Source organism: Cucurbita pepo, chromosome LG01, assembly GCF_002806865.2.
Source record: "Cucurbita pepo subsp. pepo cultivar mu-cu-16 chromosome LG01, ASM280686v2, whole genome shotgun sequence".
In the NCBI taxonomy this organism is placed as follows: Eukaryota; Viridiplantae; Streptophyta; class Magnoliopsida; order Cucurbitales; family Cucurbitaceae; genus Cucurbita; species Cucurbita pepo.
Genome location: NC_036638.1, coordinates 16,807,190 through 16,828,087, shown reverse-complemented (window position 1 = coordinate 16,828,087; position 20,898 = coordinate 16,807,190). Strand labels below are relative to the sequence as shown.

At 36.4% G+C, this 20,898-nt stretch overlaps 3 protein-coding genes across 4 annotated transcripts; 2 read left to right on the top strand and 1 right to left on the bottom strand.

Annotated features, from left to right (window-relative positions):
* Positions 1 to 5,873: 5,873 nt before the first annotated feature.
* On the top strand, positions 5,874 to 8,558 carry LOC111778211 (butyrate--CoA ligase AAE11, peroxisomal-like). Its single transcript, XM_023657943.1, has 3 exons — positions 5,874 to 6,176; positions 6,701 to 7,580; positions 7,790 to 8,558. The coding sequence occupies exons 1-3, from the start codon at positions 5,979 to 5,981 to the stop codon at positions 8,437 to 8,439; spliced, it is 1,728 nt and encodes a 575-aa protein (XP_023513711.1). The 5' UTR covers positions 5,874 to 5,978; the 3' UTR covers positions 8,440 to 8,558.
* A 728-nt stretch (positions 8,559 to 9,286) lies between these two features.
* LOC111788727 (uncharacterized protein At1g65710-like) lies at positions 9,287 to 13,473 on the top strand. 2 transcript variants are annotated; one of them, XM_023669199.1, is made up of 3 exons: positions 9,287 to 9,706; positions 11,576 to 12,446; positions 12,556 to 13,473. In XM_023669199.1, exons 1-3 carry the CDS (start codon positions 9,399 to 9,401, stop codon positions 13,315 to 13,317), a joined length of 1,941 nt encoding a protein of 646 aa, XP_023524967.1. In that variant the 5' UTR covers positions 9,287 to 9,398; the 3' UTR covers positions 13,318 to 13,473. The 2 variants fall into 2 exon arrangements, with proteins under 2 accessions (XP_023524967.1, XP_023524961.1); XM_023669193.1 differs by lacking the exons at positions 11,576 to 12,446; positions 12,556 to 13,473 and adding an exon at positions 10,687 to 11,573 and having other exon boundaries at positions 9,287 to 10,577.
* Positions 13,474 to 17,212: 3,739 nt separating this feature from the next.
* LOC111807319 (probable acyl-activating enzyme 5, peroxisomal) lies at positions 17,213 to 19,388 on the bottom strand. The gene is made up of 3 exons (XM_023692992.1): positions 19,165 to 19,388; positions 18,999 to 19,091; positions 17,213 to 18,932 (listed from the first exon to the last, which is right to left on the bottom strand). The coding sequence occupies exons 1-3, from the start codon at positions 19,219 to 19,221 to the stop codon at positions 17,214 to 17,216; spliced, it is 1,869 nt and encodes a 622-aa protein (XP_023548760.1). The 5' UTR covers positions 19,222 to 19,388; the 3' UTR covers position 17,213.
* Positions 19,389 to 20,898: the final 1,510 nt, after the last annotated feature.

Sequence of the window (20,898 nt, the reverse complement as noted above, 5' to 3'; positions counted from 1 at the left end):
TGATAGATTGCTCCCACTTCTAATATCCAGTTTGATCCCTAAAGACAAAAATTAGGGTAAATTAACTGTCTTTGCTGTCTTGTTAACCTGTGGTTGCATTTGGTTTACAATCAAGATTGGTCTGTTTGTGATAGAAGTTCCCCACCATACTTGCTGGTTTATTTTAGGCTAAAAAAAATACTATTACTGATTTAGTTCTGCTTTCAATTTTGTTATGATTTAGTTACTGATTAAATGCCCGTTACAATCAATAGTTCAAATGTAAAATTATTTAATTACTCTTAGGATGCCATAGCCTTAAAGTTAAGGGTGAGGTCCAAACGAAAGAAGGCTTAAAGTGGATACCTAAGCACCCAGAGAGGAAAGGTGTAGTAAGTGAGACGAAGAAGGGTGTAATAAGAGATGAAATGCTTTAGGGGTTGAAAATAAGTGTAGATCCAAAAATTCCTGAATAGTCAACCTTTCAAATTGCTGCTGAATTCACTAAAATTGTTCACATCAACAATAATTAATAATCATCACAAAAAATATCACGTCTTAAAATTGTTCACATCAACAATAATAATATAACGTGTTTGAAACTTCAAGAATGGGATAGAACTGTAATTCAAATATTTTGCAGTAGCCAAAAATAGATAAATTCCTCACCAGTTATTTTGCAGTAGGGTCCTTACTTTCTAAGATATTTGCAATATGGTCCTTACTTTCTAAGATATTTGCAATATGGTCCTTACTCTGTTCACATTTCAATTCATGTTTACACATTCATTTAAATATGCTTTTTCAAAATTCATCAAGAGCAATTATGTTGTGACCTTTTTTCTTTTTGTTGAGTCGCATGTCAATTAATTCAATTATGTTCGATTAAATAGTTTATACAGATAAACATGCTAAAAAAAAGGTCGAGAAAAAAAAAAAAAGTAGATTCACGTTTTCATTTTGCCTCTATTAAATGCACGTGTTATAGCAAACGATGATGATGGAATTGTTAACCACAAAATTCGACTAAAAACTTAGTGCTTCATTTCACACATGATTCACACATGGTTTACTTATTTTGATTCCTACCATCCATTTTAAATACTTTTCTCTTCTATTTCGTGTTCCCATTCAATTTCAGTACCTTTGGGCCCACCGTCCTTATTGGCACACTGCACACTGACTCGTGTCTACCTCTTTGGGGAACAGCCTCCTCGCTGATACATCGCCCTGTATCTACCCCTGATACCATTTGTAACAACTCAAGCCCACCATTAGCAAATATTATCCTCTTTGAATATTTCCTTAAAACGTGTATGCTAGGGAGAGGTTTCCACACTCTTTGTTTCGTTCTCCTCCCCAACCGACGTGAGATATCACATATTATAATCAAGAATCAACCAATATATTTATGAACTTAGGCATAAGTCAATGTCGAACGTTAAAATATTAGTATTTATTGAATTAAAAAAATAGTTGATTTAGGTAGGAGGCATATGGGCCAATTGGTTGACTTGAAATGAGAAGTTTCACTAGAAATTAAAGGGAAAAATGAAGGAAAACAATGAAGAACTTTGAAAGTGATTAGCCAAGAAACTGAGATATCATTTCTATGCCTTCTTCTCTTCATATATAAACTATCCTTTTCCATTGACATTCACCAAACTTAAGCTTTTAAATCACCTTTTCCTCTTAATTTCTTGTGGAAAATCGCATATTGGTCGAAATGTTGGCACGACCCACTTTCTTGGAAACTACAAATATGTTTTATTTAACCGTTGACGTTGACTCTATTAACTTTACTTACGACACTAAGAGCACAAAAGAATCTATTAAACTTGTTACGGAGATTACGGTTCGAGTTTATTAATGAAACACCCGAGTAAAGGAATGATAGATCTAAATGAGAGCGATCCTTGGGATAGGACAACCAATAAGATGCACCTTCTTTTTCGGTGGCTCAATCATAGGAAGTTAGAGCAATTTTATGTTAGTTGACTTTTCGGGAATTTTTCTTGAACGTAAATTATTGATTTATAGATTAGATTAATTAATTAGTGTTGGGAATAAAGTATATAATTAAATAAAAATAATGGGTTTGATGTATTGAGGGAGGGAATATGCTTAATTAACTAAAGTCTTACATTATTCTATATCATAACTACCACAAGTTAATGAAATTGACAATTATTGGAAATAATAATATTATGTCTTTTTATTTTATTATTAAAAAAAATATTTCATTTATGTTTCTTAATAAAAATAAATTAGAATTAAGTCGTTTTAAATTTTAAATATTAGAATTAGTCGCTATAATTCAATATAATAATTACATATTAATAAATTTAAAACCTAAATGAAAATAACCATTTAAAAATTAATATAGCAAAAAATTGGGAGTGTAATATTCATATTATAGATATATATATATATATATATATATATATATATAAAGTATTGATTCTATTTTTGTGAAGAACAAAGTGTGAAAGATTAATTATTAAAACTACCAAATTTAGGTAGGAGGAGGAGCATGTGGGGCCACCGGGTTGACTTATTATTATTATTATTATTATTATTTAAACATTATTGTAGCTAATCGTGATACGTAACCGGCTACAACAGACAATATTTACTAATGATGGGTTTCAGCGGTTACGAATGTTATCAGAACCAGGTATCGAACGGTGTACCAACGAGGACGCTGGACCCCAAGAGGGATGGATTGTGAGATCTTATGTCGGCTGAAAAGGTGAATGAAACATTCCTTATTATGGTGTCGAAACCTTTCACTCAGATGAGAACGAAACATTTCTTATCTTACAAAGGTGTGAAAAGCATCCCCTGGAGTGGAGAACGAAACATTATTTACAAATGTGTGAAAATCTCTTCCTAACAAAAGCATTTTAAAACTATGATGCTGATGGCGATAGATAGCGGGCCACACCATAAACTTGATTTTTTTTGTAATTTGTATGGTTGAAATGTTGTCTAAGGTGTATATTAATTTTTTTTATTTGATTTTTTTTAATAAGTCTTTAAAATTATGGCTGGTATTAAACTCTTAGTTGTTAAATATCACTTCACGAGTACGACACCAAGGACATATGCGGAGCCTATCAACATAGTAGGCGTGCACACATTTTTTTGAACGATTCACACAAATTTAAAATTTTGATAGTGACCCAATCTTGATACCTAATTGCCAAATAAATTTAGGCGATATTAATTGATTGAACTTGCAATTAGGTTAATTTCGACAAAAATTGGGTTAAGAATCGTAATATTTTTTTTAATAAATATAAAAATTATTATAAAAAACCGTGAAAAAACAAATACCATTTTTTTAAGAACAAAATGATTATGTCATAATTTTTTAACCAAAAAATTTCATCCAATTTTCGTTATCAAACTTCAAAAAAAAAAAAAAAAACATTTTAAATCTTTTTTATGAGTAGTTTAAAAAATTAAAAAAAAACTATAAAAAAAACTAAAACTTTTAATATTACAATATAATGTTCTAAAATAATAATAATAATAATAATATTACAATGTAAGAATTAAAAAACAAAAACTAAGACAATTTTTTTAAATTTAATTATATATATAATATATATTGAAAATATATTTATATTTAACTGGACAGAGCCTAAAATTATGCTGAGACGGGACGTGGAATATAATATTGTATTTACTGATTCTCTCCTTCTCAATGGAGAGTGGGTCCAGTAGAGCTGGAATTCTTAAAATTAAATATTAGCCGAACCTTAAAACCAGACAATTTATTATTAAATATTTTTAATGGTTTTAATTTAATATGAAATACAATTTTTTAAAAAAGTAGTGCAAAAAAGGAAAGTTTCCAAGAAAAAGAGAATTTTAAAGTTTATTAGGAAATTTTGTAATAATTTCTAGGAATATGTTTAGAAACATTTTTCAATTGAAATTGACCATAATTAAATTTTGTTTCTTTTTTTTTTTTTTTACTATTTAAATTGGTATTTTCCATTTAAATTCTTGTTGAAAATTCTTGTTAATTTATTATATTGGTTGAAATATTAAGTAAAGTATGACCCCCTCAATTTCAAAGAAATTTCAAATGTTTTATTTATAAATTTAATTTATATTAATTTTTATATCTTTTCGTCTTTTTAATATGTTTTATCTTTACTCACATGTTTCTCACGAAAACTTACAGAAAGTTATCGTTTCAAGCATAACGTGCGTAACTTTAAAGTTTTTTATGACTGATTTACCGAAAAGACTTTTATAGACATTTTATTCTCATAATTGATTTCCTTCGAATATGGTCTCGGTTAATTTTTTTTTTTAACGATGTTTTATCTTTTCAAATCTACTTATTTTCCAATATATATATATATATATAAGCTCTCGTAGTTTTGCTTTAGGGTTCCCAAAAAGCCACGTACCAATGGAGATAGTATTCCTTGATTATAAACTCATGATCATTCTCTAAATTAGCAGACGTGGAACTTTCATCTAACACTCCATCCCATAAAAATAAATAAAAAATTCCTAAATTCATATATTTAACCTTTGATTGGATAGGTTTAGAGATAAGATGAATAAATTAATTTTGAAAATAAACTAGTTAATTATTAATTAATTAAATTAATTAATGGGTTTAATATAATGAGAGAGATATGTGTGAACGAAACTTAGATTATAACTATCACATGTTGTACTTAAAAGAAAAAAAAAAGAGGGCTTGTTGACACTTTACAAATATAGTTAACACGTGTTGTTTGTTCTTTGTCGTCGACTTTTATTAGCATATGGTTAGGTATATATGTAGATCTAGAGTTTCGAAAAGTAGAGTGGGGATTTGTAACTAATAGACACTGGACGGTGCGCTAACGAAGACATCGGGTCACGAAGGGGGAGATGGACGGTGGGATCTCACGTCGATTGGATAGAGAAACGAGTACTAACAAGAACACTAGGTCCTGAATTACAGACGGGACGAAAAAGTTTGTTAGTAAGAAAAGGACATTTATTTTCATAAATTCCATTTTGGAGTGGTTTGTCACAATTTTCAAGAATTTCTTGATGAGATAATCTTTCAATAAATTCATTTTGTTTGATTATAATTTCTTTTTGTAAATAAGTTTATTTTGGATTTGCTTCCCACATTCAATTAAGCAATGACTCATCTTTTTGTATTTCCATATTTAAATATTTTTGTATTTTTTTTTAATATATTAAATTAAATTATATTTAATTCTTTCGCCGAAAATAATCTCTATTTTTCCTTGAAAAAGACGTTGTACCATTCACTCATTTTTTACATGTTTTTTTAGGGTCCATTTTATTTATTTCAAGGAAAATGTGAAATGAATTTTTAGTTACAAAAACATTATTCCCATTTTAACTAATTAATTTCGTACCGAGTCTCGTGAAAAAATCGTTACGATTGGTTGGATGATGGAAGTCTCCCGTCGCTAATTTAGGGAATGATTATGAGTTTATAAGTGAGGAATACGAACTCCATTGGTATGACACCTTTTGTGGAAACCCAAAGCAAAACCATGAGAACTTATGCTCAAAGTGGACAATATCATACCATTGTGGAGAGTCGTGTTCGTCTAATAGTTACCTTTTCTCGAAAAATAACTGGGCAATTTCTTTACAGGTGGTAATTCGACCAAAATCTGTTCTTTGGTTGGGAGAAAAATCCGCACCAAATGAAATTTTGAAGAAGTTAACGAGAAATAGAATTAAATTCAAACCACAATAATAATAATAAATAAATAAATAAATAAATAAAGATGAGAAAATACAAAGAAAAAAGTGTTTACATTTCATTGCAATTTCCAGTCATTTGCCTTCTTCTTTCTTCCTTCCTATAAAACCTCTGTTCCCACATCGCTTGTTTCTCCACCAGACCTTCTCGCTCTCTCTCTCTCCTATTTCTTCTCTCTCTAACAGAGAAAACTCTGAGCTTTTTTATTTTTATTTTTTTAATTATTTTCGAAATTATGAATTCCCTTTCGAAATGCGATGCGAACTATGCGTCTCTTACGCCCATCACCTTCTTGAAGAGAGCGTCGGCGTTCTACGCTGATCGGACTTCCATTATCTATGAAGGAACTCGCTTCACATGGCGCCAGACTTATGAACGCTGCTGCCGCCTCGCCTCCTCGCTTTCCCGCCTCAACGTCGTCAAGAACACCGTTGTAAGACCTCTTTCTTCTCGTTTTTTTAAAAAATTGTTGGGAGTGTTAGACGAAGAACATGACTCTCTACAATGACATGATATTGTCCACCACTTTGAGCATGAGCCTCGTCGTACCAATAGAAAGAGTATTATTTGATTATAAACTAATGATCATTCCTTAAATTAGTCACTTTCAATATCCAATAGAGAGGAAGTAGCATACAGACAGATTTAAAGAATGATCATGTGTTAATAAGTAAGACGCGCAAAATGGTCAATATCATACCATTGTGCAAACATCTCATTTTGATCTTCTGGAAATTTTTTAACATGGGTAGAAGTTTAAATTTATTAATAATGGTGGAGAGTCGTAATTCTTATTAAAAAAACATCCCATTTTGATCTTCTCTAAATTTTTGATCCGTTTGTATGCTATCGGTGGAGAGTCTGTGATTTCTAATAAAAACATTCAATTTTAATATTTTTCGAAATTTCTTAACATGGGTATGAGTTTAAATTTATTGACAATCTTGGTTCTTGAAGGTGTCGGTGTTGGCGCCCAATGTTCCGGCATTGTACGAGATGCATTTTGCAGTACCGATGGCCGGTGCTATTCTGAACACAATCAACACCCGCCTCGACGTTAGTAACATCGCTTTGATCCTCCGCCATTCCGAGGCGAAGATTTTGTTTGTTGACTACCAATTCATACAAGAAGCCAAAGACGCCCTCCGTCAATTGATGGCGGCGTCCCTCCCGCTTCCATTCGTTGTCGTCATCGACGACATCGACTCTCCCACCGGTGCCCGTTTCGGGGAATTGGAATACGAGCAACTCGTCCACGACGGCGATGTTGGGTTCACCCCAGTAGAGGTTGACGACGAATGGGATTCAATAGCTTTGAATTACACCTCCGGCACAACATCGGCGCCGAAGGGCGTGGTGTACAGTCACCGCGGCGCGTATCTCAGTACGCTTAGTCTGGTGGTGGGATGGGAAATGGGTAACGCGCCTGTTTATTTGTGGACTTTGCCGATGTTCCATTGTAATGGATGGACCTTCACGTGGGGGATTGCAGCTCGTGGTGGAACTAATGTCTGTATGCGTAATACGACAGCGTTTGATATTTACCGGAATATTAATTTGCATCACGTGACTCACATGTGCTGTGCGCCGATTGTGTTCCGTATCATCCTTGAGGCTAACGGCGGCGAACGGCGGCGATTTGGATGGCTAGTCAATGTGCTCACTGGCGGAGCGCCGCCACCGGCGGCGCTCCTGGAGAAAATGGAGGCTCTTGGGTTTCATATTACTCATGCTTATGGGCTGACGGAGGCCACCGGACCGGCGTTGGTCTGCGAGTGGCAAGAAAAGTGGAACATTCTGCCGGCCGATGAACAAGCCAAGCTTAAAGCTAGACAAGGTTTTTTTTTTTTTTTTTTTTTTTTTTTTTTTTTTTTTTTTNTTTTTTTTTTTTTTTTTTTTTTTTTTTTTTTTTTATTTATAAATTAATTAAAATATTTTTCATAAAAAATATATTTTTTATGAAAAAAACGTGAAATTTGAAAATTATAAAAAATACCCAAAATCGGGAAAATTAATTGATATTTATTTCACTATTTTGCGGATTAGGAATCAGCATTTTGACATTAGCTGACGTGGACGTCAAAAACTTGGAGACAATGGACAGCGTGCCACACGATGGTCGGACCACCGGCGAGATCGTCCTACGTGGCAGCAGTATCATGAAGGGCTACTTCAAGGATCCGGCAGCCACCGCAAAGGCCTTTCAAAATGGGTGGTTTCTCACCGGCGACGTCGGCGTGATACACCCAGATGGGTATTTGGAGATAAAGGACAGATCGAAGGACGTCATCATCTCAGGCGGTGAGAACATCAGCAGCGTGGAGGTCGAGACGGTGCTGTACCGGCACCCACAGGTGGCGGAGGCAGCGGTGGTGGCAATGCCACATCCCCGGTGGGGTGAGAGCCCGTGCGCCTTCGTGGTGGTCCACAGCGACGGCGGCAAGGTGAGTGAGGCGGAGATGATTGAATTTTGCCGGAAGAATATGTCGCATTATATGGCGCCGAAGAAGGTGGTGTTCGTGGCGGAGCTTCCGAAGACGTTGACCGGAAAGATTCAGAAATTTAAACTGAGGGAGCAGGCGAAATTGTTGGTTGGATCTGAGAAACGTGTCTCCGGCGGGAACAAGTCCGGCCGGCACGACGGTGGGCGGCAGCCGGAATACGGTCAGCATGTTATGGCCATGTCACGGCTTTGAGTGGGGCCCGTTTTGTTGATGAACAATTTAAGTACTTGATGAAGAATGAGTGGTGGGTAAAAAATTGTGTAAAAATTTAAGGTTTAAAACAAATTTGCTTAAAAAACACTTTATTATTATTTCCAACTAATTTTTACATAATTCACTCAAAAATATAAATATTAAAAACATTTTACCCGTAATTTTGTTATCAAATTAAATGTCCGCTCGAAAATTTCAACGCTCAATCAGTCAATATCTTAATGAAATATGTATATGTCTGGTGCTAACCTAAGTTTACTAATGTTAAAAGTAAATACAAAATTCACGAGTGTTTTTATTAATTTAATTTAAAATTTATAAACTTTATACCAAAATATATATTTTTAATTGTTTTTTTAAATTGATTAAGTTTGAAACATCTAATACTAAAATAATAGAAAGGCTATATTTTGTAACATGTTTTTAATAAATTTAAAAATAAAAGAATGTATTTTTAATAAGCTTTTAAAATTTTAATTTTATATTTAATAAATAAGAATTATTAAACACAATTATAAGTCTATTGATTAATTACTAAAATTAATTTATAATTATTTAGAAGATATTTTAAAAAAAATATAGATTTGATTTAGATAAAAACGACATGTCTTTATTCATATTTTGTGTCGCTGATTGACTCATTTGCCCTTGCAGCTTAATAATCCAACGGCTATTAATTCTCACAAATATTTTCAAATTTCGAATTTTTCCTTTCTCTTTCTCTTTCAAAAAAGTTGCAGCATTTTTGAATATGCTTCTTGAACACTGCGCCACCCGTTACGCTTCCCTTTTCTTTTATCTCTCTGTCTCTCTCTCTCTCCTCTAATCTCACTTTCAAATCTCAAAACCCCTCTCTCTCTAGCTCTGTTTCTTCCATTTCCCTATCTCTTTGCAAGATTTCCTGTGTTGGGTCAGCTCAAAATCGCCATTAATCTCTAATGGGTGCTTGTTTGAGCAAAAAGAAGAAGACTTTACCTTCGTTTTCTTCCACCCATGTGCCTCAAGATCCACCCATTTCCTGCAATGCGTCCAAACCCATCATCCCAATTTCTCACACTCCCGCCGCCATTGATGTGAACAGGGAGAAAACAGAACAAGAAAATGGGGTGGAGACAGAGTGCTCTGTGAAGAAGGAGGTGTTTGTAATTAACCACAGGAAGAGTCATGATGGGAGAGACAAAAATGGAGCCTCTGTTCTTCCAAATGAAGAGGAAAATGGAGGTGTTTTGTCTTCTTCTTCCTGTGAGATTTTGGAATCTGGAGATGTTGGGGAAAATTTGAAGGTGGGGTTGGTTAGAACTTCGAGCTGTACTAGAGAGGAGGTCGACGCCATTTTGATTCAGTGTGGAAGGTTGAGCCGGAGTTCGTCTGCTAATGGTAATGGAAGGAAGTATTCTGGTTCGAAAAGAAGCTTTGATTTTGACCATTCTGATAGAGATGGTGTTAATTCTGGAAATTACGGTGATGAAGATGAAGATGGGAAGATTCCCATTTCGGTGGAGGTTGATGACGACGGAACTCCGGCGGAGAAACGCCATAACCAGAGACAGCGCCACCGCCAATCTTCGAGATATTCTCCCTCTCAAGGGAGGAGGAGAACTCCCAGTAGGGAGAGAGATCAGAATCAACGATCCAGTAGCCGGGAGCGGCGTGTTAGCCGGTCACCTGGCCGACGGTCGGTGGAGCCGTCTGCCTCAAATGGTTCGAATAATGGCGGTGGTATTATTAGACCGGCGAAAATGGTTTCAGTTCCGGCTACAGTCGCTCATTTGGAAATGGATAAGAGCAACAATGTCACTGGTGGTTGTTCTGGCAATGATTCGGCCACTGCGACCGCCGTTAAGAGAATATCGGTTAAACGAAACGTCGGCGAGGCAACCGCCATGGCGGGTTCGAGAGTTGCTTCATCACCTCGTTCACAGTCCCCTGCAAGAATCAATGGACATGTCAAAGTTTCAGACGAAATTCAGCCGCCGCCGCCATCTCTCAGCCGCAGCTCATCAAGAAAAGCAGAGCAATCTCCTTACAGAAGAAACCCATTGAGCGAAATCGATACTAATTCACAGCAACACAACAGGATTCAATCTGCTAAAGACACAAACAATGGATCAAACCAGGTACATATGGAATCAACACACATTTTCTTAATGATTTCAGCTCCTAAATCTCTAGAAAACAGAGTATTTTAATACTGATTGATAATACCTTGTAATCTTTCAACCCCAGAAGCCAAAAACAGAGTCCAAAAGTAGCCACAAAGTAGCAGTTTCTCAAGTGAATAGCAGCAAAACAGGCACTCCGGCCACTGCAACAAGAGGGGTTGTGAATATCATCACCTCCACAGCACCACCATTGACAAACACAGAGGGAGTTCTTGCAAGAAGCAGATCAGGAAGACAATCCAGAGAATTTGACATCAATCCAGAAGTTCTTTTGAATCAAAATCAAACACCATCTTACACCAAGATGTTGCTTCAAGACATTCAAAGCTTCCATCAAAAGAATTCGAACTCTATTTCTCTTCCAGCTTGTGTAACCAAGGCGTGTTCCATTGTTGAAGCAGTTGCTGATCTCAATTCCTCTGCTTTCTCCGAGGATCGAAACAGAGACCCTTTTGATGATATTGTGGAACCAAGCTTCCATAAGTACGTGACTGTGAGAAGGGGAAGCCCTGCTGGAGGGGAAGATACAGAGGATCAAGAATCCTCCGGCAGCAACAGTTTTGTCGGAAGTGTTCAACAGCAGCAGCAGCAGTGGGGGAATTCAGCTGCCTCATGGGAACCCAACTCAGCTGATTCAACTGATTCCTCGTGGAGATCAAAAACAGGGGTGGACAGAGACGAGAGCAAGCGGAGAACAGGGGAGAGAAGGAGAGAGTCTGATTGTTCTTGTTCTTCCCGTAGAAGTGGGATTGGGCGTGGCAGAGTTGGTGGGAGTGGCAGTAAAGTTCTTCATACTGTTCCTGTTGCAGCCACTGGTACCAACTGATTTGAATTGTATAGATTCTTGGCTGTGTTGGAATTTGTTTGTGGATTTTTCCTCTTGAATTCTTGTTTTCATGCTGTGAAAAGAAGAATTTTAGTGTTCTGAATTTGTGTTCTGTTGCAAACTTGGNGGTTTTGGAATCTGGAGATGTCGGAGACAATTTGAAGGTGGGGTTGGTTAGAACTTCGAGCTGTACTAGAGAGGAGGTCGACGCCATTTTGATTCAGTGTGGAAGGTTGAGCCGGAGTTCGTCTGCTAATGGTAATGGAAGGAAGTATTCTGGTTCGAAAAGAAGCTTTGATTTTGACCATTCTGATAGAGATGGTGTTAATTCTGGAAATTACGGTGATGAAGATGAAGATGGGAAGATTCCCATTTCGGTGGAGGTTGATGACGACGGAACTCCGGCGGAGAAACGCCATAACCAGAGACAGCGCCACCGCCAATCTTCGAGATATTCTCCCTCTCAAGGGAGGAGGAGAACTCCCAGTAGGGAGAGAGATCAGAATCAACGATCCAGTAGCCGGGAGCGGCGTGTTAGCCGGTCACCTGGCCGACGGTCGGTGGAGCCGTCTGCCTCAAATGGTTCGAATAATGGCGGTGGTATTATTAGACCGGCGAAAATGGTTTCAGTTCCGGCTACAGTCGCTCATTTGGAAATGGATAAGAGCAACAATGTCACTGGTGGTTGTTCTGGCAATGATTCGGCCACTGCGACCGCCGTTAAGAGAATATCGGTTAAACGAAACGTCGGCGAGGCAACCGCCATGGCGGGTTCGAGAGTTGCTTCATCACCTCGTTCACAGTCCCCTGCAAGAATCAATGGACATGTCAAAGTTTCAGACGAAATTCAGCCGCCGCCGCCATCTCTCAGCCGCAGCTCATCAAGAAAAGCAGAGCAATCTCCTTACAGAAGAAACCCATTGAGCGAAATCGATACTAATTCACAGCAACACAACAGGATTCAATCTGCTAAAGACACAAACAATGGATCAAACCAGGTACATATGGAATCAACACACATTTTCTTAATGATTTCAGCTCCTAAATCTCTAGAAAACAGAGTATTTTAATACTGATTGATAATACCTTGTAATCTTTCAACCCCAGAAGCCAAAAACAGAGTCCAAAAGTAGCCACAAAGTAGCAGTTTCTCAAGTGAATAGCAGCAAAACAGGCACTCCGGCCACTGCAACAAGAGGGGTTGTGAATATCATCACCTCCACAGCACCACCATTGACAAACACAGAGGGAGTTCTTGCAAGAAGCAGATCAGGAAGACAATCCAGAGAATTTGACATCAATCCAGAAGTTCTTTTGAATCAAAATCAAACACCATCTTACACCAAGATGTTGCTTCAAGACATTCAAAGCTTCCATCAAAAGAATTCGAACTCTATTTCTCTTCCAGCTTGTGTAACCAAGGCGTGTTCCATTGTTGAAGCAGTTGCTGATCTCAATTCCTCTGCTTTCTCCGAGGATCGAAACAGAGACCCTTTTGATGATATTGTGGAACCAAGCTTCCATAAGTACGTGACTGTGAGAAGGGGAAGCCCTGCTGGAGGGGAAGATACAGAGGATCAAGAATCCTCCGGCAGCAACAGTTTTGTCGGAAGTGTTCAACAGCAGCAGCAGCAGTGGGGGAATTCAGCTGCCTCATGGGAACCCAACTCAGCTGATTCAACTGATTCCTCGTGGAGATCAAAAACAGGGGTGGACAGAGACGAGAGCAAGCGGAGAACAGGGGAGAGAAGGAGAGAGTCTGATTGTTCTTGTTCTTCCCGTAGAAGTGGGATTGGGCGTGGCAGAGTTGGTGGGAGTGGCAGTAAAGTTCTTCATACTGTTCCTGTTGCAGCCACTGGTACCAACTGATTTGAATTGTATAGATTCTTGGCTGTGTTGGAATTTGTTTGTGGATTTTTCCTCTTGAATTCTTGTTTTCATGCTGTGAAAAGAAGAATTTTAGTGTTCTGAATTTGTGTTCTGTTGCAAACTTGGAACGATTTGTACTGTGTTTGATAACTTCCACTCATTATTAGCAATAGCTCAGATTATTTGAAGTGTGATATGAGCAATGAATGTTGAAGCATGAACATAATATTTTGCTCTCGTTCCGAATTATTGCCATGGTTATTGATCGTACAACAATGCCTTCATTTGATCTAGATGAATACAAAGAACACGAGAAAGAAAATGCACACACTTGATCTTGTTAGGAATCACGATTCTATACCAATGAAGATGTATGGTGAGCCTCCTAAGGCCTATAAAGCCCTCAAACAGCCTTTCCTTGACTAAAGCTCGACTCCTTTCCTTTCTTTGGAGTATATAATTCAGTAAGTGATGTGTTGTTTTTTTTAGGTAGGTTTTAAAAAACGAAGGCGCCCCTTACAAATTAACTCACATAGATAAAGAAGATTTCTCGTTCCCGACTTACTTTTTAGACATGAAATAAGAGACAGAAACAACGTAGATAAAGAAGATTTCTTGTTCCCGACTTGCTTTTTAGACATATCTAACCATAATTCAACGAGCTGAAAGTAGCATCAACGGTCGTTGGCTGGAGGATGATAGCCACCCTTCCATGGGAAATCATAGACCGCCGGCTTTGCTCTCAGAGCAGCCTTCTCAACAGTTGTATACTCCATGCTCAGCTTACCTGCAAACATATTGTCACAATTTAGTGCAACTTATTTTAGTTTGAATTAGTTATGGAATATATGATATTCGTAATCTTCCAGAATATATTAGTTAGGAAATATATTTTAGATATCGTAATCAGTTGAATTTGAATAGTAGTATATTTTATTTTATTATCAGTATTTAGTTAGTTTATATTTTCTTGGTAGATATTATTTAGTATCTTGTATCCTATTTAAAGGTGATGAATATCAATGAAGATTGAACATTCGATCCCAATTCTTTTTCTAATTCTTAAATCTGTATTCTTTCGTTGAGTAATAATATTTTCATATCTATGCACACTTAGGAGTGGTAGATATTGCGTCACATATACCCAAAACTAATTACACAGCCCATGGCATGCCTTAAAATCAAGAACAACAAGAACTACTTACGAATATCCGCCGCTGAGACGGTAAAGGCGATGAAAAGCAGTGCGAAGAAGAAAAGCAACGCCATTGATATCTTGTGTGAACCCATTATGGTTGCTGTGAGGCTCTCAGAGCTGTCCCAGCACCCTTCTAATTTATACCCAATTTTCAAACCCTTTTCTCTCACTCTCTTCTGGATTTTAAGGTCAAAAACGAATCTTTCATGCCTGTCTTCCACTTTCTTTGTTTTCCCACCTAATCTTTCAATCAACTTGCCTATATGACTGTGATTAGTGTCGGGGTGATGATTCTTCGAGACGTGTTATCTATAGTCGCATATCGGATGTCCCCGTCATGTCCCACATTGGTTGGAGAGAAGAACAAAACCCCATTTATAAGGATGTGGAAACTTTTCTCTAGCATACACGTTTTAAAGCCTTGAGGGGAAGCCCAAAAAAGACAATATTTGCTAGCTGTGGATCTAGGTCGTTACAGTCCCGATTATGCTTGTTCATAACGTGTTGTCCATGATCGTATACTTTTTACTATTTCATGTTGTGTCAATAGAGAACGTATGTGATAAGATAAGGAACCAACTACAAGGGGAATAAGATTCGGATTACCTTGTTGATCGAATATCTCAAGGCAAGAACATTGTTTGAGATTCGAATCACTCCACAAGCAAGATCGATCATGTCTAGCTTGAATGATTCTTGTTGATCAAATATCTCAAACACTTGTTTGAGATTCGAATCACTCCACAAGCAAGATTGATCATGTCGAGCTCGAATGATTCTACATGCAATCTAAACTACATAGAATTGCAAAGAAACTTAGCCATTGGCTAAAGAAGAGCACAAATGCTTCTTTCTATATATTTTCCAAGTCTACCTTACAAATACAACATACATGGCTTTATATAGCCTCAAAAATGAAACTACTAAAGGTATTCCAAGAGTTGTAACATTCCTACTTTATGGCCATAATTAGCCATTATGTAAATGTAACCGAAATTAAATAACAAGTCTTAAAATACAATAACTCTAAATTACTCTAAATTGTAACCCACCCAAAATTTACAACAATCAAACTTCATTCTTCTTCAATGTAGCATGAGTTGAAACATCTTTTGATAATTTTGACAACTTTTTCTTCACATCTTCATTGAAGTATATTGTATGATTGATGTCTCTTGGTTCATATCAGTATGACTGTTCACCAAAATCATGTCTATGCCGGTCTAAAATGCCCCCAAAATATACTAAAGGTAGATGCAACTAGTTGTCAATTCTTCGTGCCCTGAGTTATATATTATTTAATCTATGATGTTTCTTCTCTTTGCTTTAGACCTATAATGTTGCTTTCTCCAATTCTTTCAAATTGTTTTCAAGCTCACGTTTTTTAAAATATTTCTCGTAAAAATGACTCGAGCATACACCGATGTTATCCGTAAAATTTGAATTTCTCACAATTGACTTGTTTGCTAGTTAGAATAAATGCTCCACAATCGCTCTATTGCTGCCGTAAGAGTGTGATTGTGACACTTAGTAGCTAAAGGTTTGTTCGATAAGTTCCTTGTCTTTTATTTCGTTCATGTTTCTCTTATTACATCCAACGGTGTATTGGTCTTACCAATAATTTTTCCCTTTTTACAATAGGATTTTCCTTTTTTTTTTTTTTTGCGACACAACCAAAACTTAAAAATATACCGAGATTAAATAAATAGTTTGAATTAAAATATACATTAAATAAATACTCAAAATTCTAATCCCCAAACTTATAATTGAGCATTAATATCTTTCTTCATTGAAATTTTAACCATTTTTTAATTCTTGGAATTAAATTTTTCTTCCCTAAAATACGTTATATAATTATTAGTTTACACTTTTTTTTTTTTATTTACATTTTTACATTTTGAAATTTATTATTTATCTTTTAATTTATTAAAAACATGTGGGAATACTTATTGTTATAACAATTTTTTTTTAATATTGGTGATAAAATTGAAATTAGTTACATAAATTTGAACCCAATTATTTATTTATTTTTTTGGAAAGGATCAATTATTTGCATTTTTTTTTATAAAAAAAAAACATTAAATTAGAGAAATTTTTTAAAAACCTTTTTCTTAATTTCCACAAAAAAGTCAAGTTCCACCAACCCCAAATTGGCTCCTTTATGTTGACTTGTAAGTCTTCCACCTCTCTCTCTCTCTGTATATATATTATATATATATATATATATATATATATATATATATTTAAATGACCATACGTCCATCCAAATATATTTGATATTTTTTTTTATCGAGAGATCTCTTCCATGAACGAATTTATGTGTGGCTACCAATTTCTCGATTCTTTTCCTCGGTTGCATACCCATTTTTGTGCAAAATCAACCTTTATTGGACAAAGTGATAGAGAGCTCTTCAAGCCCTGATATCTTCGTGAATTCTTCTCCTTTCAATGTCACAAAGTTCATAACATCTTTTAATCGAAGATTGATGGATTGTGGACGAAGAATTTAGAATTTTCCTCCAAAATAGATTCAATAAGTGTTTCTTTGATTACATGCCGCTTTTTATTATTTTATTATTATTTTTCTGTAAATCTAATTTTTTTTTAAAAAAAAATTAAGATGGTTGGACATTTTTTATTAAATATTTAAAATTCCTTCTAGGTAAGGAATTAAAAATTAGAAAAATGACATTTTTGCTTACTTTTTCTCTTGGGATCGTGGATGCTTTGCTTGGCCCATTGACAAGGCCATTTCCCTAAGCATATACTTTTGAATCTTTCCTGTTGATGTTTTCGGTAGCTCCGTCATGAACACCACCATCTTCGGCACCATAAACCGCGGTAGCTTCCCTCTACAATGCTCAATAATTTCCTTCTCGGTCGGTTTTTGAGCCAATCCCTCTCTTAAGCTAACAAACGCACACGGCGTCTCCCCCCAAAACTCATCCGGTCGAGCCACCACCGCCGCCTCATTCACGGATGGATTCATATACAAAACCGATTCCACCTCAACGCTACTCAAATTCTCTCCGCCACTTATAATCACATCCTTCGACCGATCCTTAATCTCCAAATATCCATCAGGATGCATCACTCCAACATCTCCGGAAAAGAACCACCCCTCCTCAGTCATCGACTTCGTCGTCGCATCTCGATCTTTCAAATACCCAAGCATGATCGACCCACCTCTTAAAACAATCTCTCCAATCGAAACTCCATCTCGTTTCACACTCTCTCCCGTCTTTTGATCCACCACATCAACCGCCGTCATCGCCACCGTCCTCACCCCCTGCCTCGACTTTAGCCGCGCCCTCTCCGTCGTCGGTAGCTGGTTCCACTCCGCCTTCCACGAGCAGAAAACAACCGGCCCAGCTGTCTCTGTCAGTCCGTATCCATGAGTCACATCAAACCCTAACGACTCTGTACGGAGCAAAACCTCAGAAGGTGGCGGCGCTCCACAAGTGAGAATCTTTACCGGCCAATCAAACGGTCGATTAGTTGGAGAGTTAGTTAACATGTTCAACACCACCGGAGCTCCACATAAGTGTGTCACGTGATGGCGGCGAATTAGGGTATAAATCAACGCCGCATCGAATTTTCTAATGCATATATTTGTGCCGCCGACAGCCGCCATGCCCCATGTTAAACTCCACCCATTACCATGAAACATAGGTAATGTCCATAAATAAACCGATTGCTTTGGAACTTCCCATTCAAGAAGCACATCGAGAGTTATTATAAAAATTCCTCTATGACATTGAACCACTCCCTTCGGCGAGGAAGTGGTTCCCGACGTGTAATTAAGAACGATCGGATCCCATTCGCTCACCGGCCGAATCCACCGGAAATCGGAATCCCCTTTCCGAATCATTTCCTCATACGAATCGACAAAATAGTCGTGAATCATAATACATGACGATGATGATTCCTCCGCTGCAGCGTCATCGGTAATGAGGACGAGCATTGGACGTTTTGTCTCCGGCGGAAACAACGCCAAGGCATCATGGATTAGAGCACAAAAGGCTTGATCGACAAATATGAGTTTTGATTCACTATGGCTTAGGAGGATGGAGATGGTTCGAGCGTCGAGACGGGTATTGATAGTGTTGAGGATGGCACCGGCCATCGGAACAGCAAAGTGGAGTTCGTACATGGGGGGAGTGTTGGGAGAGATGACGGAGACGACGTGGCCTCGTTGGATGCCGATGGATGAGAGGGAAGAGGCGAGTTGAAGGCATCGACGGTGGGTGTCCGACCAAGTGTAGGTGGTGTCGCCGTAGATGATTGACGGAGAGTCGCCGTAGATGGTAGCGGCTCTCTCGAGGAAACCGAGAGGAGTGAGGGGAGAGGAATTAGCAGGTCTTGGCTTCAAATCTTCCGTGGAAATAGATTGGGAGGATATGTAACGCTTACTCGTCTGCGTTAAATATTATTAAATTTTAATGTCATACTAAAAAAATAACATTAACATCTTTAATCTTACCTTCATTGAAATTGACCGTTTGGCTTCATGGGTAGGTACTAATGTTGATGGTCTAAAATTAGAATTGTAGTCATTACACATCAAAGCTGAATCCTGTAGATGAAGAGAAAGAAGATGACTTGAAAGTCGGTAGCTTTATGTTCAATATCAAATCAAAATTTCTTACCGTTAAGCCTTTGAAGGTTAACTTTACGGGACGCCATGGAAACCAAGTGCTACACATGGTTGCTAAATGTTGTTGATGTCAATGGTTGAGCTAGGGTGAAGAGTACCAACCAAACTCTATAATTGTTCTACAAGAGCTTCAACAAATGTTTCAATTTATATATGGTTAATTTATAACTCATATTTTTAAGATGAAAAATTACTGATGTGACAAGTTAATGGAAATTAATTAACATTTATATCATTATTAATAGAGAAACTAATTGCATTTAATATGGTTTGAATTAAAAATAAGTTAATTGAATTAATTTAATCAGTTATCAATAGAAATTAATTAATTTAGGGGAAGGTAAATTTTTTTGGTCTTTCCAATTGAAGTTTAATTTCTAGTTAATTCTTCAATCTTCCCAACTAAAATTTAGTATTGAATTTATAGTACTAAATTGTAACAGGTAACAACCGGACAGAGACCGATAGAAAGTTTTAAAACGACAATAGATAACAACTGATAGCAATCGATAGAGATTAAGTAACAACCGATAAAGATTATAGAGAATTTTAAAACGACGATACATAACAATTTATAGCAATCGATAGAGATCACGTAACAACCGATAGAGACTGATAGAGGGTTTTAAAACGCGTGGGATATTACAATTCACCCCTTCGAGGAACCGATTTAATTCTAATTATATAGAGAAAAGTTTAGAATTTGTTCGATAAAATTCGTAAAGATTCTATAAAATGTTTTTGATAATTTAAGAAAACCATAAGAACTAACTATAATATTTAACTAATTTTTATATATTTTAATTTGAGTCTCATCCCATTTTAGTTCTTTCAATAAATCTTATAATTAATTCTTATTATTAATTTTGATGTTAATATTTTTAAGAAATTGATTAAAAGTAATAATAATTTTCATATTAGAATAGACATAAGGTAAATATTGTTATAAAATTATAAAATATTAAGGTTAATCGAGCCTAACTTCTCGTCCAAATAAATTAATAATTTGTACATTTAAAAATAAAAAAATCATATTTCTTAGTCATCTTATCTGAAAGATCACTCTCATTTGAATGTGATCTCGGTTAATTTATATACGCATCTTTTACTTGGGTATCACATACCCATAATTTTCCGCATTGGATCATCCCCGAATCATATCTTACTGGGAGAGGTACTGCTCTAGTTCCATTTGCAACGACTATTTTCTTATTAAAGACAAGGTTCTTACTGCATGCATGACATGACTGTTACGTGCATAAACTTTCTTTTAAAATATTTGATAAATAATGTCATGGACTTAAATGATCATGGACTTAAATGTTTATGGTAAAATCTTTTAAAACAACGTAGCAGAAATTCAACAACGTGTAAGTTTAAATAAAATAATGTCGAAATCTAACTTAAAGGCTCTAAATAACATAAATGCATCTACCCTAACTTAAGTCTCATGGCCAGAATCGTCATCCGTGCATATGCGCCTTACTAGGGGTGTACATGGTTTGGGTTGGGTTGAGCGATTTTTTTGACCCAACCCAAAAGTTCGGGTTGGTTGGATTGGTAACCCAACCCAACCCAAAACTTTTCACAACCCAACCCAACCCTCTATTTTCGGGTTGGGTTGTCAATTTTTTTTTTTTAAAAGTTTTATTTATCCACAATTTATAATTATTTGGATATAATCTTAGATAAAATATATTAAAAATTCACACACAACACACAAATT

Excerpts from the sequence above, each read along its gene's own strand:
- LOC111807319 (XM_023692992.1), bottom strand. The coding sequence starts at position 19,221 with ATGTGTAGCACTTGGTTTCCATGGCGTCCCGTAAAGTTAACCTTCAAA. Across the intron at positions 19,092-19,164 it reads TAACCTTCAAAGGCTTAACG|GATTCAGCTTTGATGTGTAA; the intron begins GTAAGAAATTTT and ends CTTCATCTACAG. Across the intron at positions 18,933-18,998 it reads AACGGTCAATTTCAATGAAG|ACGAGTAAGCGTTACATATC; the intron begins GTAAGATTAAAG and ends TATTTAACGCAG.
- LOC111778211 (XM_023657943.1), top strand. The coding sequence starts at position 5,979 with ATGAATTCCCTTTCGAAATGCGATGCGAACTATGCGTCTCTTACGCCC. Across the intron at positions 6,177-6,700 it reads ACGTCGTCAAGAACACCGTT|GTGTCGGTGTTGGCGCCCAA; the intron begins GTAAGACCTCTT and ends TGGTTCTTGAAG. Across the intron at positions 7,581-7,789 it reads CAAGCTTAAAGCTAGACAAG|GAATCAGCATTTTGACATTA; the intron begins GTTTTTTTTTTT and ends TTTGCGGATTAG.
- LOC111788727 (XM_023669199.1), top strand. The coding sequence starts at position 9,399 with ATGGGTGCTTGTTTGAGCAAAAAGAAGAAGACTTTACCTTCGTTTTCT. Across the intron at positions 12,447-12,555 it reads CAAACAATGGATCAAACCAG|AAGCCAAAAACAGAGTCCAA; the intron begins GTACATATGGAA and ends TTTCAACCCCAG.